Source organism: Leptosomus discolor, chromosome Z (assembly GCF_034619465.1).
Source record: "Leptosomus discolor isolate bLepDis1 chromosome Z, bLepDis1.hap2, whole genome shotgun sequence".
Classification (NCBI taxonomy): Eukaryota; Metazoa; Chordata; class Aves; order Leptosomiformes; family Leptosomidae; genus Leptosomus; species Leptosomus discolor.
The window spans coordinates 56,181,471-56,196,663 of NC_141419.1; the positions used below are offsets into that span (position 1 = coordinate 56,181,471).

General features: G+C 42.7%; 1 protein-coding gene across 3 annotated transcripts; it reads left to right on the top strand.

Moving 5' to 3' along the window:
* The first annotated feature begins 519 nt into the window (after positions 1–519).
* Positions 520–14,466, top strand: PLIN2 (perilipin 2). Of its 3 annotated transcripts, none has more exons than XM_086479060.1 (9): positions 520–551; positions 2,903–2,959; positions 3,040–3,235; positions 3,894–3,976; positions 4,480–4,765; positions 5,082–5,266; positions 6,025–6,159; positions 6,844–7,134; positions 13,502–14,466. In XM_086479060.1, the coding sequence occupies exons 2-9, from the start codon at positions 2,930–2,932 to the stop codon at positions 13,634–13,636; spliced, it is 1,341 nt and encodes a 446-aa protein (XP_086335186.1). In that variant the 5' UTR covers positions 520–551; positions 2,903–2,929; the 3' UTR covers positions 13,637–14,466. The 3 variants fall into 3 exon arrangements, with proteins under 3 accessions (XP_086335186.1, XP_086335187.1, XP_086335188.1); XM_086479061.1 differs by having other exon boundaries at positions 13,930–14,466; XM_086479062.1 differs by lacking the exon at positions 6,025–6,159.
* The last annotated feature ends 727 nt before the right edge of the window (positions 14,467–15,193 follow it).

The window sequence follows — 15,193 nt, forward strand, 5'->3', positions numbered from 1 at the left end:
GTGAGAGAAAAGAGCAGAGAAAAGAACAGAGAAGAGACCATTTGGTCTGTAACCTGTGTGTTCCTGGCTAGGCGACGTGCGGGCCTGCATACCTCATCCGAAAGCTGGATCAACCGCTCTCTCTGGTCCTTGTGTTCGTGTGAGGTGCAAGGGCCGCCCTCCTGAGGGAACGGCTGAACAGCGCGTTCCTTTATCCAGCTTTCTTTTTCGGAGGGCGCTCTACCCTCCTGCCCCGGATGCTCGACGGGCGTTCGCAAAAGCACGCCCGCCGCCCGCCTCCCGCCCCGGCCGGGCCTAGCCTGGCCTGGCCTGGCCCCGCCCCGGGGCCGGCCGCGGCGGTGACGCGCGGCGGCGGTGACGCGCCCTCCTCTCGCGAGAGAGCGGGCGGCGCGCGGCCGGCGGCGGCCGCTCCCCGTAAATAGCGGGGCGAGGCCGGGCCTCCCTAGTTGTCGGCGGCGGCAACAGCAACGGCAACGGAAACGCAAACGCGAAGGGCGGCGGCAGCAGCAGCAGCAGCGTCCGTGCGTAAGGCGGCGGCTCTTCCCTCCCCAGTGAGTACGGCCGCCTGAGGCGCTCCGGCCCGGCTGTTGTCGGCCGCGGCGCGGCGGGAGAGCTCGGCGCCCCCCCGCCCCGCGGGTCTGACTCCGCAATATGGTGGAGCCTGCGGGCGGGGGCTGCGGCGGCGGCTCGCCGCGGGGCCGCCCCCGCTGCCTCCGTCATCGCCCCTGCGGTCCCCCCGCCCCAAATCCCGGTGTGTTTCGGTGGGCTGCTTACGGCGCTCCTGGGAGCAGAAAGTCCCGAGGTGCTCGCCTGCCCCTAGGAGGGGCGTTGGGCTGCCTCGTCCCTGCAGAGGTCCGTGGTGGCCCCTGAAAACTGGGGCGCCTTCCTCCCTTGGGCAGCGCGGTTAGCCAGGGCAAGCTCTCTGACTCGTCTGCACGGCTCATCGTGCTGCTCTCTGGTCGTCAACTTCTTTCCATAGCGAGGGGGGAAAGTAGAAGTGAAATTTGTGACTTCGTTAATTCACTTTCCGGTTCAGGATCTTTTGCTGTCTCTGAAATACGCTTCCAGACTGTGGGCTTTGATTCCGGCATCTTGCTCACCCACTTCAGCGAAGTGGATCAGACTTTTGCCAGAGCTGAAACTATTCGAGGGGGTCTCTGAAACTGTGCAAGATCCTAGTTATCTTCCCTGTCTTTAAGAGCAGGAATAACTTGACAGACTGACTCTCCTATTTTAGTGACTGAAATTCACATCCATGCAGTGTGTGACTGGATCTTCTGGGACACATTACAAATACTGAATAATCCTTAAAGTAAGGGCCCTTCATAGGCCAGATTCATAGCTGCTTTTGGTGTTCTACAGCATACTTTGCAGTTCAAAGTGAAATTCAGTTGTACTCTAGGTAATCTGACTTGTAAAGCTGTGTGAGAAACATAACCTGTTTATGGGGGTATTTCAATACTTGATAGATGGAAGCAAAACTTCTCTGTGACTGCTGTAACTCATCTGTTACTTGCTTGTATGATCCACATACAGTGGTTAATCTCATTACAGGCATTACCTTGTGGCATGTGTGTGTTAATGTGTGCAAATATGACTGTAAAATGTTAACAACACACCTTTGTCTTTGTTCCCTGTTACTTTGTGGGGAAAAGTTTTACTTGACCCTGGGCAGAATATTAACATACTCCATTTGATATTGTCATACTTATGAGAATGAAAACTGCTTGGCTCTTTGACAAGTGTAGCAGAAAGCCTCAAAAATGACAGTCCTTTTGAGGAATGACTTCTAGCTTGCCTTTCTGTTGCCTTCACTTCTGCAGGTTCTTCTGGAACTTAAGTGTCATATGAAACCATCAATGCAAAAAGTGCTTCTTGCAGATTTAGTTCAGCCTGCGTGTGGACATAGGGTGACAGTGTGTGTTCTCGCTATGTGGTGCTGCAATACCCCTCTCCTTTTACAGGGTTCATATGGGGAGAGCTGTTAGTATTTTGTCCGGGGAGATATATGTGGGAAAATAATTGAGTAGTATAGGCTTGTTGAATGCCTGGTGTCTGCAGCCTGTTTCACTGTTGGATGGGTAACAAGTCTAAACTAGTATAAAGGAGAGTAATTTTCTGCAGTGGGAAAGTCCTAGGCTCTGTGTGGTTCAGGAATGCTAACTTTGGAGTAAGCTGAGCAGGGGGAGCCCTATGTGAGCGTCAGGCATGGCATTAGATATCATGAACTTTGTGAGTTTAGTGGAATGACTTTTGCAAATTGAGCTGAGATTAGAGCTGACATGAGCACTTCAATCTTCCATGTGTTTTCAAGATTTGGACAGCAATGACGGCTCAAATTTCAAACTTGACTCCATTGTGCTAATAGAAGATCTAATCTGATTAAAGATATTGGTGGTGTATTCTTCATCTGATTTACACATCCTAAACTAGAGTTTCAGTGTCTTGTTGACTGTTTTTTCTTTGTCCTGGCTCACCAGTTAAGCCCAAGTGGGTGTATTTCTTCTTTAAAAAAAAAAACCAAACCAACCCACACCACCAAACCAAAAACAAAAAAAACAACACACAAACAAACAAACAAAAAACCACGGAAAAAACCCCAACCAAAACCATTAATCCACCAGTCGGTAACTCTTTAATAATTCTACAACAAACTGCTGTACCTCAAAGCCTGTCTCTTGCATGTGCCCTACTTTGTTGCTGAAACGAAACAAAGTAATTGGAAAACAAAGTTTTGGATTTCTAAATTCTTATAATAAAATGTAATTCCTGTGTGCAAGAATGTGGACGTCCTAATCCCCTTGGTCAGTGGGGCTGATCACGAAAGGGTTGTTGGTTTCAAAGTCTGGTGATTAGATGAAGTGGGTAAGAGGATGCCATAACTCATATGCTTCTCTCACAGGCTGTGTGAGATTCAAGACCTGAAAAAATGGCGTTGGCAGCAATTGATCCACAGCAGGTATGTCTGAGTTGGCCCCATATTTTTTATGTCTAGTTCAGAAAAACAGGAGTCAACTAACCTCTTTCTCTTTTAAACAGAACATTGTATCGAGGATTGTCAACCTTCCCTTGGTGAGCTCCACCTATGATATGGTGTCCACAGCTTACATTACCACAAAGGATAACCATCCTTATCTGAAATCAGTATGTGAGATAGCAGAGAAAGGAGTGAAGACAATTACTTCAGTAGCCATGACAAGTGCTATGCCTATCATCCAGAAGCTGGAACCACAAAGTAAGGCGAAGATGGAGCTGCTGATAACTTTAATTCAGCTGATTGCTTTATATATCCAGATGCAGTTACAGTTTAGCATGATTGTGCTGTTTTCGAGTGCTGTTTCAGTTGGCTGACTGCACCTGTTGCCTGGTGTGTTGAGATTAGATGGGTGTGATTTAACTACAAAAAAAAAAAATCCAGAGCCAAAGCAGTTTCCAGCTTTCATAATGCTGACTGACTCATCTTGATATGCGAGATGGTTACGTTAGTCTCTTGCTCAAGAGGTTCCTCACCTTTCACCTGGTTTCACATGCTACTTTTATTCTTTCCCTCACGGGGAACAACTTGTGGTTAAATTTGGCAACAGTGTCACAAAGCTGTTGTAACAGGAGCCTGGTTTCACAGTGGCAGAAGGCTAGGTGCTTCAGCTTGTGCTAACAGTTGCTTGTAAATTATCGAATGGATTTTCTCTGCTTGCAAGTGAGCTTTTTGTCTGGCGCTATAAACCTGCCTTGCTCTTGGGCTTTGTGGCGTCAAATCTCACTGAAAAGGGGAGGAAACTACTTTAAAAGTGCTGTTGCATGAGCTCTTTTTCAAGAGGAAATCTCAGTTGGAGTTATTTATACTAAGGAAAAACCCTTAAAATTAAAACCAACTATTGTAATTTCTTTTATAGTTGTAGTTGCCAACAACTATGCATGTATAGGTCTAGACAAAATTGAAGAGAGACTGCCTATACTGAATCAACCCACTGACAAGGTAAGTTCTTTCCATGTACGTATGCTAAGCAGAAGCACTATATACCGTTCCTCTTTTGTATTATCACTAAAAATGTAGGGAGAAAGATTTCAAGAAGCCGTGCCTGAAGCACAGCTTATAAGTAATGAGGAAGCGAAAAGTGTTCCTGTAGAATTGTTTGTTGCCTTTGGGGGGCCATTAAGCCTCTTTTTAAATTTGCCCACTATTGGACACATCTGTCTATGGCTGCTGTTCACTGGTGGGCATCTTTTTTCAAATTTGAGTCCTTTTTTCTTTCCTGCTCAGTGTGGAGCAAATAGTGCCTGAGTTACACTCACTGAAGTGTTTTAAGCTGAAGGCTGTGTGGCAGTCATATTTTGTTTTGTCTTGTATGTATGTTTTCAGGGCAGAATTTCTCCTGGATAGCCAATACTTCTACAAGCTTTAGCATAAATTTATATTCCTGGATTATGTAGCTCTCACTAGAAAATATTTTTAGTGAATCAACCTGTTTCCTATGGTAGGTTGTTGCCAATGCCAAGGATGTAGTTGTTGGAGCCAGAGAAGCTGTAACAACCAGTGTGACTGGTGCCAAGGAAACTGTTGCTCACACAATCACGGGAGTTGTGGGCAAGACTAAAGAAGCAATGCAAGACAGCGTAGAAATGACCAAGTCAGTTGTCAATGGCAGCATTAACACTGTCCTCGGAAGTCGTGTGGTGCAAATGGTGAGCAGTGGAGTGGACAGTGCTCTCACTAAATCAGAGACCCTTGTAGACCAATATCTTCCACTTACAGAAGCAGAACTAGGTAAGACCAATTAAGGTTTGATTTTGTTGGAATTGTATTGGAGAGAAGCAAACAATCATCCACTTATTACTTGCTCATAGTGGGGAGGGGGCACATGCTTCCCAAACTGCTTTTTGCCTTGCTAGTTGTAATAGCATCTTCACAGGGAAGCAGAGTGAAAGTAAGGATTTCCACATATGGTGATCTGTCAACCTACCTTGGTGCTAAAGGACTACTAAACAAGTCCAGTATTCGGCCATTACTAAGCAAATAAAATTGCCTCAGACCTCTTAAGTTTTCTTTCCATGGTCAATTTGCTTCCTTTCTGCATATCTAGAGAAAGAAGCTGCAAAAGTTGAAGGTTTTGAAGTTGGAGTTCAAAAACCAAGCTACTACGTTAGACTAGGATCCCTGTCTTCAAAGGTCCGCATACGTGCCTACCAACAAGCCTTAAACAAAGTTAGAGATGCTAAACAGAAAAGCCAGGAGACAATCTCTCAGCTCCACCACACTGTTAGTCTGGTAAGTTTAAGCTTTCACTTGAGGTATAAGAAGGAAATGGTCGCATAGTTTTAAAGTGTAGGAAACAACCAAAAGAGGCATAGGAAAACTGGAATTGTGCTCTCAGACTAAATGCATTTTCTAAATATAAAGCATTTCCCATTCAGAGCTTTCCGTTGCCATTCAGGAGAGGTCCTAAATCAGGGTAAGCTGTAAACTAACTAGCAATTGCTTGTAATTTTAAGCACTGCAGAAATAGAAGTGACATGATTAAAGTTAGATTCCTCTTGACACAGACTTCATTAGGTGAAGAAAATTTCTTGCAATTTAGAAACACTTCAGCCCTTTAAGTCCTTTTGGTTAATAAAATCCCAGTTTCTGTATGGGCTTGCTTTTCTTGCTGTGGGTATCTCTGAGCATTCCTGGGTACTTCAGGAGACTTCTCCTAACAATGTACCTTTATGTACAGGACAAACTGCACATAAAGAGTCATGGCCTTCTATACACTTTCAAATCCTTGTGTAGGATGCTAGTAGGGGAGACAGAAATAGTTGAGACAGAGGGATACACTACACATCTCAAAACTGCTTCCTGTTCCTTTGAGACAGAACACACTTATATTCCCCAAAGTCTTTTATACTGAACTCTATTGTTCAGTATAAAAAGTATTTTAAAAGCAAGTATTTTAAAAAAGGAGGTTACAAAGCAGGTAAGATAGGGTATCCCTAATGGAACTGTTTGGACTCTTTGCTTTAATTCCTTATTTGGCTGTATTTCAGATTGAGTATGCCAGAAAGAACATGAATAGTGCCAATAAGAAACTTCTTGATGCTCAGGAAAAGCTTTATCAATCCTGGGTAGAATGGAAGAAAAATACAGGCCAAAATGATGGTGATGAACCGCATAGCGCTGAGGTAAATAGATGTAATGATGTAAACCTGAAATAAATGGGTTGTATACTGTCAAGATAATGGCTAACTGTCCCCAAAGTGTGCAGTGTCTTAACAGCACAGAAGCTATATGCAAATGCGGCATCTGAATGTTGAAGCTCAGGGAAACTGACTAGTGACTACTATGAAAAGTAGGGGACACCCAGACTCTTAAATGAGCCTACTTCTGCAAACACTCTGGGGTTCATTCTTCTTTCAAGAGAACGCTCATCCTGTTTAGCATGTGAACCTATGTTGGGATATCCAGATCCAGATCAGCTAGGACTCACTTTTCTATGGCAAGAACAGAAGTAACAGCATAAAGCGGTCTCAGGCATAGACTCACTGAGTCTTATATGTAGCTTTAAACAGTGGTTCATTGATTAGCATATACTTTGCTGCTGTGACTTGTTATCCAGAGTTGAAACAAGAGCTTGCTTATCTGTCACTGGGTAGAAGCTACCAATATTTCTGTTCCATAAAGTACTTGAGCATTGAAGAAATATCAAGTACTTTCAAGTCTCTTGACTCTTCAGACTTAAGACCTGTTTTATCTGCTACAGCTTTATTTTACTTACATCCACTTTGCTGCTTTATGTATCTTGAGCAACATAAAGCTGCTACAATCATAAAAAGATACTAATGTGCTGTTATGCTTTTTGTTTCCAGCACATTGAGTCAAGAACTCTAGCTATTGCACGGAGCCTCACTCAGCAGCTTCAGACCACCTGCCTCACACTGGTCTCAAGCCTACAGGGGTTGCCACAGAATGTGCAGGATCAGGTTTACAGTGTTGGGTCAATGGCAGGTGATGTCTACCAGAGCTTCTGGTCAGCATCCTCCTTCCAAGAATTATCAGACAGCTTTCTTACCACTAGCAAAGGACAGCTGAAGAAAATGAAGGAGTCTCTGGATGATGTGATGGATTATCTTGTTAACAACACGCCGCTGAACTGGCTGGTAGGTCCCTTTTACCCCCAACTGCCTGGCATTCAGCATGCTGAGAGCAAAGGTGAAGGGGAGAAAAATTCCAGCCAGAAAGACAAACAGCCTGAACACACTGCTGAATAAACTTCATAGCATGCATGTACTCTGCTGACTGACCAAACAAGTGGCCTTAGCAAGTGTAGCTGTCAAAAAAGTGTTTGAGAAAAAATGCATAAACATAGCAGTGGGGAATGATACAGTGAAGGGACACTCTCACACATGGGCTGCATTGTCCTGTGTAGTTAAGCCACTCTTAAACTCAAACTGTCTCGAATGCCTAACTGTTGGCAGCTTACAGTTGTCGAGATGCCTTGTTTGTCAAGTTAAGAAACCTCACCATGCTTGTTAATGGCATTAATGTTAGTCTAAATGAAACCTACCATAGCTAAAAGCATTTGATTTGTTGCTTAATATGTACTGGAATGATGTAAAAGCCTTACATATTATGAAATGTATTTAAAAGCCCTGCAGTCTGCTTAAATTCCATGTTTGCTGCAGATAATACATTTGATTATTATGGATTTGACTGTTTCAAATTCTACTGCTATGCAATTCATAACAAAAGTTCTGCGAGTGCAGAATTTCAAAGCTGAAAGTGGGGTTTCTGCATGAGTCAGCTGGAGTTACTTAAATGCTGTGACAGTGTTAACATTAACTATATGAACTTAACTATTGTGTAACACAGTAACCTGACCACAGAATTGTAGTGTCTCAAGTTGAAAGGGACCCATAAGGATCATCAGGTCTAAGTCCCTGCTCCTTGCAGGACTACATAAAACTAAACCATATGACCAAGAGCGTCATCCAGGCGCTCCTTGAACTGACAGGCATGGTGCTGTGACTGCTTCCCTGGGGAGGTTGTTCCAGTGATCGACTAAATCATTATCAATAATTTTTTTTAATATGCAGCATAAAGACAAGATTCATGCTGTTTGTACCCAGGTGCCTGTTGTTGTGTAGCTCGTTTGTATGTTTTTTGTAGCTATGTCTTTGTAATTCATTTTGTACGTTAGTAATAAATGCTTCAGTAGCCAAAGTCTGTCTCCATTTCAGTGGTGTTTAAAACAAATATAACTTGCTGTTCTGGGACCCCTTCAAACTGGGTCCAGCAGAAAGCAAATGAACTAGACATGCATAGAAAAGGTATGTGTGTGTGTGTGTATAGATAGGTAAGATACTGTTGCAGCATTTCCTTCTTCCTTCGAGTTCCTGCGCATCCTTCCATTCAGTCTTGGCTTTACTGCTGCTTATTTGGTGCTTGCTGTTGTCTACCTTTAATGATGACCGAAGCTGTGAGCTGATGTATGTTCTAATATAAAGAGAAGGATGTGGACAGAAAAAACCCTTGTCCTGCCTTTGCAGTAGGTGTTCTGTATGCATGAGACTGCTGGCTATCTGCTTTGGTTGCTGGCTCCCTATAAACAGTATATATTCCTCAGTTGCAGACGCTATGTTTAACCTGTTTAACTTTATTTACCCTCTTTTGAACCTGAGTGACTAGTGTACATTAACACTCAGCTGCTTGGGTGGAATTGTTCCTCAATAAATCTTGTGAGCCCCTCCCCTGGAAGAGAATTACAGTCACTAAGAAATAAGCTTTCTTGGTTTAGGGCTGTCCAGGTAAGCTGTGTCTGTTCTTAATGCATGTCTTGTGGAACTTTGAGTTGTAATTTTTTTGTGTAGCAATATTGGCCACCGTTTTCAAAGAGGTCACCAAATAGTGTGAGGCAAAAATGGAGTTCAAAGGAAGCTTGTCACCTAGTGACATGTTACATGGAACAATACCTTCACCTGGTATAATATGGGCACTAAAGCAAATCACATGTAGTATGGCCTTCTAATGTGCGAGGGCTTGCTCAGCTGTTAAGTCAGGGTTGGTCTAGAAGTGTTAGGAAGACTGTATTTTAAGCACAATATTAAGTGAAATCCTAACAACAAAAGATTACAGATAAATATTCTGTAACTAAAATAATCTTTGTAAGGGAACTGTTTCACATGAAATTAACGTGAGATGGTGAATCTCCATTTGTAACAAAATTTGTAGAGTGCATCTACTGTTGTAGAGGTGCTGGGGAACAGAATGGGACTAATTGGGTCTGGGAGCAGCTGGCAGTTCAAAGAAGGGAATTCCCATTGTTTGTATGTATTTTAAAATCTGGAGGTTGTGGGCCTTCATTCTGAGGTCATCAATCAAATAAGGTATTCAAACTGTTCACTGTTTATTGAGGACTGAGAAGTAAGTGCCACCATCTAGTATTGATGCAGGAGCAACACATATCTCTCTTCTGCCTTAAGCTGCACTACTGTTTTGTAATCTTTTAGATTGCTATCCAGCTTTACTAAGCAAGGAGAAAATCGCTAGCTTAGACCTTTAAATCATTTATCCCTCACCATGCACTACTGAGTGCCTTCTGTGTAAAAGTTACTTTGACTTCTGACAGCTGACCTACAACTGGTGGCCACGAAGAGAGGCATGCCTGGTTAAATGCTTACCTGAATGTTGGGCTAATAGCCTGTCATTCCAAAAATTCTGTACACAGGTTCCTGTATCATGCTATTGTGGTGTGTTGTTGTTCCTTGGATCTTGCTACCCTGAAAGTGTATGTTTCTATCTGCGCTGCCCTGCCCTGCCCCCTATAGAAATAAGAACCCTTCCTTGGAGGAGAAGAGGGCTGAGTAACAGCAAATCAGTATGTTCCTGGTTTATTATATGGAATAAAAATCTCTAGATTGAAATTACTAGACTCTCCTAATGAGGACAGCACTGAATGTTTAAACTGAATTACAACTTTAGCTTGCATGGGTGTCTTCTCGCTGGTAATTCAGTACAGCATATCCCTAGACTCTATTCTAATTACAAGTCTACAGACAAAACTTGGTATTTTTCTCTAGCACAGTTAGAGAAAGTGGTATTAAAATGCCCACTGGAGGCAAGAATGATGTGGACACCTTCCAAAGCCATTTTTGGTTTTTTTTTTTGCCACAGTGGACTGAAGCTGAAGTGCTGAAAGCTTAGAAGATAGAAGGAGGAAAACCTAAGATACTAACAAGAGCAGAGCCTGCTCATAAATTTTTCCTGCCATCTTACCTGTTTCTCTAAAATTGCGTGTATCAAACAGCTCAGCTGCACTGCACAGAAACTTGCTTGTTCTTAGTCCAAAACCACTTTTGAGGATATAGCTTGGAGTAGAAAGATGTGAAGTCTCTCTGGAACTCTTTAAAAACTACAAGACCAGATATGTGGAAAATTACAGGAAATAGTTGATTTTTTTTTTTTTTTTCAGCAAGGCAGATAACCAGATGAAATGTAACAGTGTCAAAGGCTGCTAATCACACAAACTGCGATGGTAAAGGTTAGAATACTAACAAAGTAATTATCAGTGGTAAGGTTATTTAGGGTTTACTTAGAATTCAGAAAATGATTGTTTCTCTTTTAAGAGATCACTCAAAAATCATTCATGCTAGTTGAAACTTCCCCCTTTCCTGGCTCATTTAACAGAGTTCTATTATTCTATCATGGTTGCTAATCCTTTGCTATGGAAGTTTTAAATAGGAGCATTCATAAATAGCTCCATATGGTATAAAAGTTGTGCAAACATATTTATAGTAGCATACATATTGTTTAAATCCACATTACAAGATCTGTGTACGGGCTTGACTTGCAGGGATATAGCTAGTTTGCCTCAAACTAAAGAAAGGTCGAAAGCTTTTGAAATCTCTCCCATTTGTTAAGACAGCTTTTGCAGTAATCTTTTCCAAAATGCAAGTTACAGTAGTACTATATAGCTAGTAAAATAGGTGAAAGGATTTGGAAAAAAATGATGAATTATTTATCTTTATTTAAAAAAAAAAACCCAAAACCAAACAACCAAAACCCACCCAAAAACTTACCTAGGCCATCTAATCAAAAAGAGAAAACAGAACCTAACTTATTTTTAAGCGCAACCTGTTGGTCATTTGCATCATCTGAAAGTCTTACATGCAGCAGCTCGCTGGAGGCATTATGCATAGTGTTTTGTTAAACGTATTTGTTTCACACTAAGACAAATTTTATTTCTTTTGGATAATACGAGTCTCTGATGACTAAAAATAAGTGCTTGTTCTGAAAGTGTACAAAATAAGAACAGTCTCTCAAATTGCTAGTGACTCGGTTCTGAAAATAAATTAAGCAAGAAAAAACAGATTAAAGTTAAGTTAGTATTGACATTAACATTTGTATATGAAGGCTGCAAAACACTGAAGTATGTTTTGCACTATTCCATGCAAGGATTTTGCAAGTTTTGCACTATTCCGTGTAAGTGATCCAACTGTGTCTTACAGAGAAATGGCAGGAAGAAGAGTCATATCTGGCGTTATTCTTTGTTGCAAGAATTGACTTCCTGCTTTGTTTCAACTTCCTATCAACTGTAAAAAGTGATACAGAAGTGAAGGTCCTTTACCTAAGCAAGCCCGTAACACTAAGGGCTTTGCATTGCTTTAGTTAGACTGGTGCAATGTCAGAATATGCTACTCTAACACAATTTACCATGTTCAAAACTGAGATAAATCATCCTGACATCAACCCTGGTTTACTCTACACTCCAGTTTGAAATTCTTTCATGGCTGTGAACATCTTACTAGTATTAGTCAGCTACCTATAATGTGTGCATTAAGGAGATGAAGAAAGCACAAACTTAAATTCGAGCAATTATCCTGTTGTCAGTAAGAACAACATGGATACAAGAAACAAAAGTGTCTTAAACCTAGGACATAGTGAAAATTATCACTGGTCAGATGCAGTTACTGAATGTGGCCATGTGCCCTGCTCAGTGTAAATACAGAATAAAACAACTTATTTAAACCATCCGTTTGGGCACATTTTTAAACAAGTTTGCATATGGACTACTCAGCCTTAGTCTTCTTAAGATATCCCTGTTTGTACTGCAGTATGAAATAGAGTCCTGTCCTGATAATGGAAAAAGTTGATTTCTCTAAGTGCAGTAATTAGTTTTAGATAAACTCCCATAAGCAGAAAGATGCAAGATAATTCTTGCTAGTAGAAAGATGTTTCCCCCATTCCTAGTGCCTTTTGATTTTTTAGGAGACAAAAGTTACTGACCTCATTTTGATCAAGCTTAAGTTCTCAAAGTGGTTATGCATTTCATTGTATTCACATTAGCACCTGATAAGTGACATGCTGCGTAAATTCTTCTGAAGCTCAGTTTTAATCAATATTTTAATTACTATTTTTTAAGTCTCTGGTGCCCTGTGGCTACCTGTGCTCTAAGGAAGGGGGTGATTCACGTTCAGTGCCTCAGTGCTGTCTACAGCCTGACAGCTGAAACAGCAATCCCTTTATCCTTTGATGTGTTCTCTATTCTTCTGACATGTCTTCATAACAGGCAAAGCATAGATTTGTCTTGCAGACTGTCTTTCATAAAAGTAAGTCATAAACAAGGTGTTTTGCAGTTAGGGAACGGATTAAAACTGCTTCTCCAGTCAGCCCTGAGCTTAAGTTACACAAATGCCTAGAAGCCTCTTCAAGTTGCTGCTTCTTTGTACATGCAGAACCAAAGTCCTGCCGGCATGCAGCAATTGTTATGTGCTGATGCTTTGCCTGGCTCCAAGTATGTAACGTCACCATCATTAAAACTAACGATGAGTGAAAGTATAGATGTAAGTATTTTTCACTTGGGACAAAAATCTTTTGGTTATGAGTAAATTGCCTAATTATATCCCATTTTTCAGAAGTGCCTAAGTAATCTAAGTCCTACTAAGGGGACTTAAGGGTTGGGACTTAAGCTCCTAAGTGTCTTAGCCAACATTTTTAGAAGTGTGTAACATCCATATATCCACTAATGTCTCTGGCAATTCGTGAAACCTGGTGCTGCTTAATAGTACAGAATACTATACATGCAGTTAAGGCAGAGGCCAAAGTGGGATTGCATTTCCAGATATTTGTTTCCTCAGGAAAGGTTTGATATGGTAGGCAGGCAGAGCAGTACAGAGCCATCTGTATCAAGCTCCTCAGGACAGTTTCCATGGAGAGAAGAGAGGCAAAATAAGTTTTAAAACTTCCTTTCTTAATTTTCCTGTCACCAGTGAATACACTCCACTCTGTTCAGCTCTGTTCCATCTCCACAACAAATTCCTGTCTTCTATGCAAGTAATCTACACTGTACATAGTATTTAGTGTGTCTTAATGCTATGTTTCATATGTGACTGAGCATATTTCACTCTGTATTCATTATTTTGGGTCTGATTTCTAGGGATGCTGAGCACCTTTGTCTCTTGAATTTAGTGAGGAGTACTGCACAAATTTATTTAGTTTTAAATTGACTGAAATTTCATTCCTACACAGGTTCCAGATTTCACTATTACAGACCTGTCTTCAGAGTCAGATGATATCCCAGACATTTTGGATTTGGATGAAGATGATCAACAAGACTTTTCACGCACAAATGGCCCTTATACTACAGGGCAAAGAGCTGAATAAAGAGAAGCATAAAAATGTCTTTTTGAGACAATGTACTTTTGCCATGTTTAACTTAGATTTTTTCCTTTTAAAGATGAACCTGCCTAGCTTAGGGATTTTGGGGATATTTTTTTTCATCAGTACTGTTTCACTTAGCTGCATCAAAATTCTGATTTTTTTTTCTACCTAAGGAATGCATGCTACATTAATTCATTAGCATGGGTGTCAAGCTCCCATTCAACAAGCCAGGTATAGCCTAACCAGTGTGTCCAGCTGATCTAACCTTTGTTAACGATTTGTTCTCCTGCTGGCAGCAGCCATGAGAACACGCCAGTGCTTTGCATAAATGACTGCCAACAAAAGGAGTTGATGAGGATTTGCCCATAAAATTTCTCCTTTCCGTCTACATGAACAGCATTTCTGCATCTACCTCTTTGCTGCTGGAAGGGGTAAGACACTGTCTCAGATTCTCTTGGGTTCTTTTTGTTAGGCTCTGTACCTACAGAGCTTAGAACCTTAGAGCTTCCCTTTGGCAAGAGAGCTTTATGCACAAAAGGGCTCCCTTTCTACATGCCTTCTGTGTGCAAAAATTTTGGCCAGTGTGATGCTACCAGCTGCGGGGCCTGAGACTAGAAAAGGGTAAATGCTTAAAAAGGAAAGTTTTGCAGTAATAAGGATGACAGTTAAAAAAGAAAGTGGAAGAGACTGTAACAAGTAAGGAAAAATGGAGGGCAAAGAGATACAAACACATCGGACAAAAGAAAATTGCAAAAAAAAAGAGAACTGAAGGTAGAGATAGTTCTGGCGAGAGTCATGATCTCTTTATATTTAAATAAAATCTCAATCAAATATTTACTGAGGAATGTCGAATCCGCATTTGCTAGCACACAGCGACTTCTGTAGGAGCTGGGGTGAAAGGGAAAAGGACTGCAGGGAGGCTTCATTCCTTCCCGAGGACCAGGCTGAACTCCTCCCGCAGAGGTCTCCTCCTCGTCGCCGGGGTGACGGCAGCAAGTCTGGAGGTGTTGCGCGGTGCTGCTGTCCTACACGCGCGGAAACACCGCTCAGCAGCCGCCACGGCTGCGGGCTCGGCGCCTCCGCTCTCTCCTCGTGTAACACGTGGCTGTTGTGAAACCTGTGAAGTCTAGTCACTGAAATGCCTTGGAATAAAAGTTTGAACCGCACAGCCTGCTGCCGGTGTGAGTTTTACTTGGCTTCCGTGTCAAATTTTGCAACCCGAGTACAAAATGATTGAAATTCGAAGGGCCCTCTGGAGGGCGGCCCCCGCTGCCACCAGCTCACGCCTCTGCAGGAGCCCCTCGCCGTGCCGCCGCCGTCCGGCCCCTGCCGGAGACCCTCTCCCTGCCGCCGCCGCCACCCCCACCCCCCGCGGCGGGCGGCCCTTGTGTCCACCGCCCACGTCGGCGCGCAGGCGCAAGGCCACCTCCGGGGCGTGCAGCGGCCCGGACTCCACCTCCCGTCAGGCAGCGCGCCCAGGCAGCACCAGCGCGCAGGTCGCCTCGCGCTCCGTCGTTTCTGGTCAGTAGGGGCCCGCGGGCGGTCTCGCGGTCTTAGAGT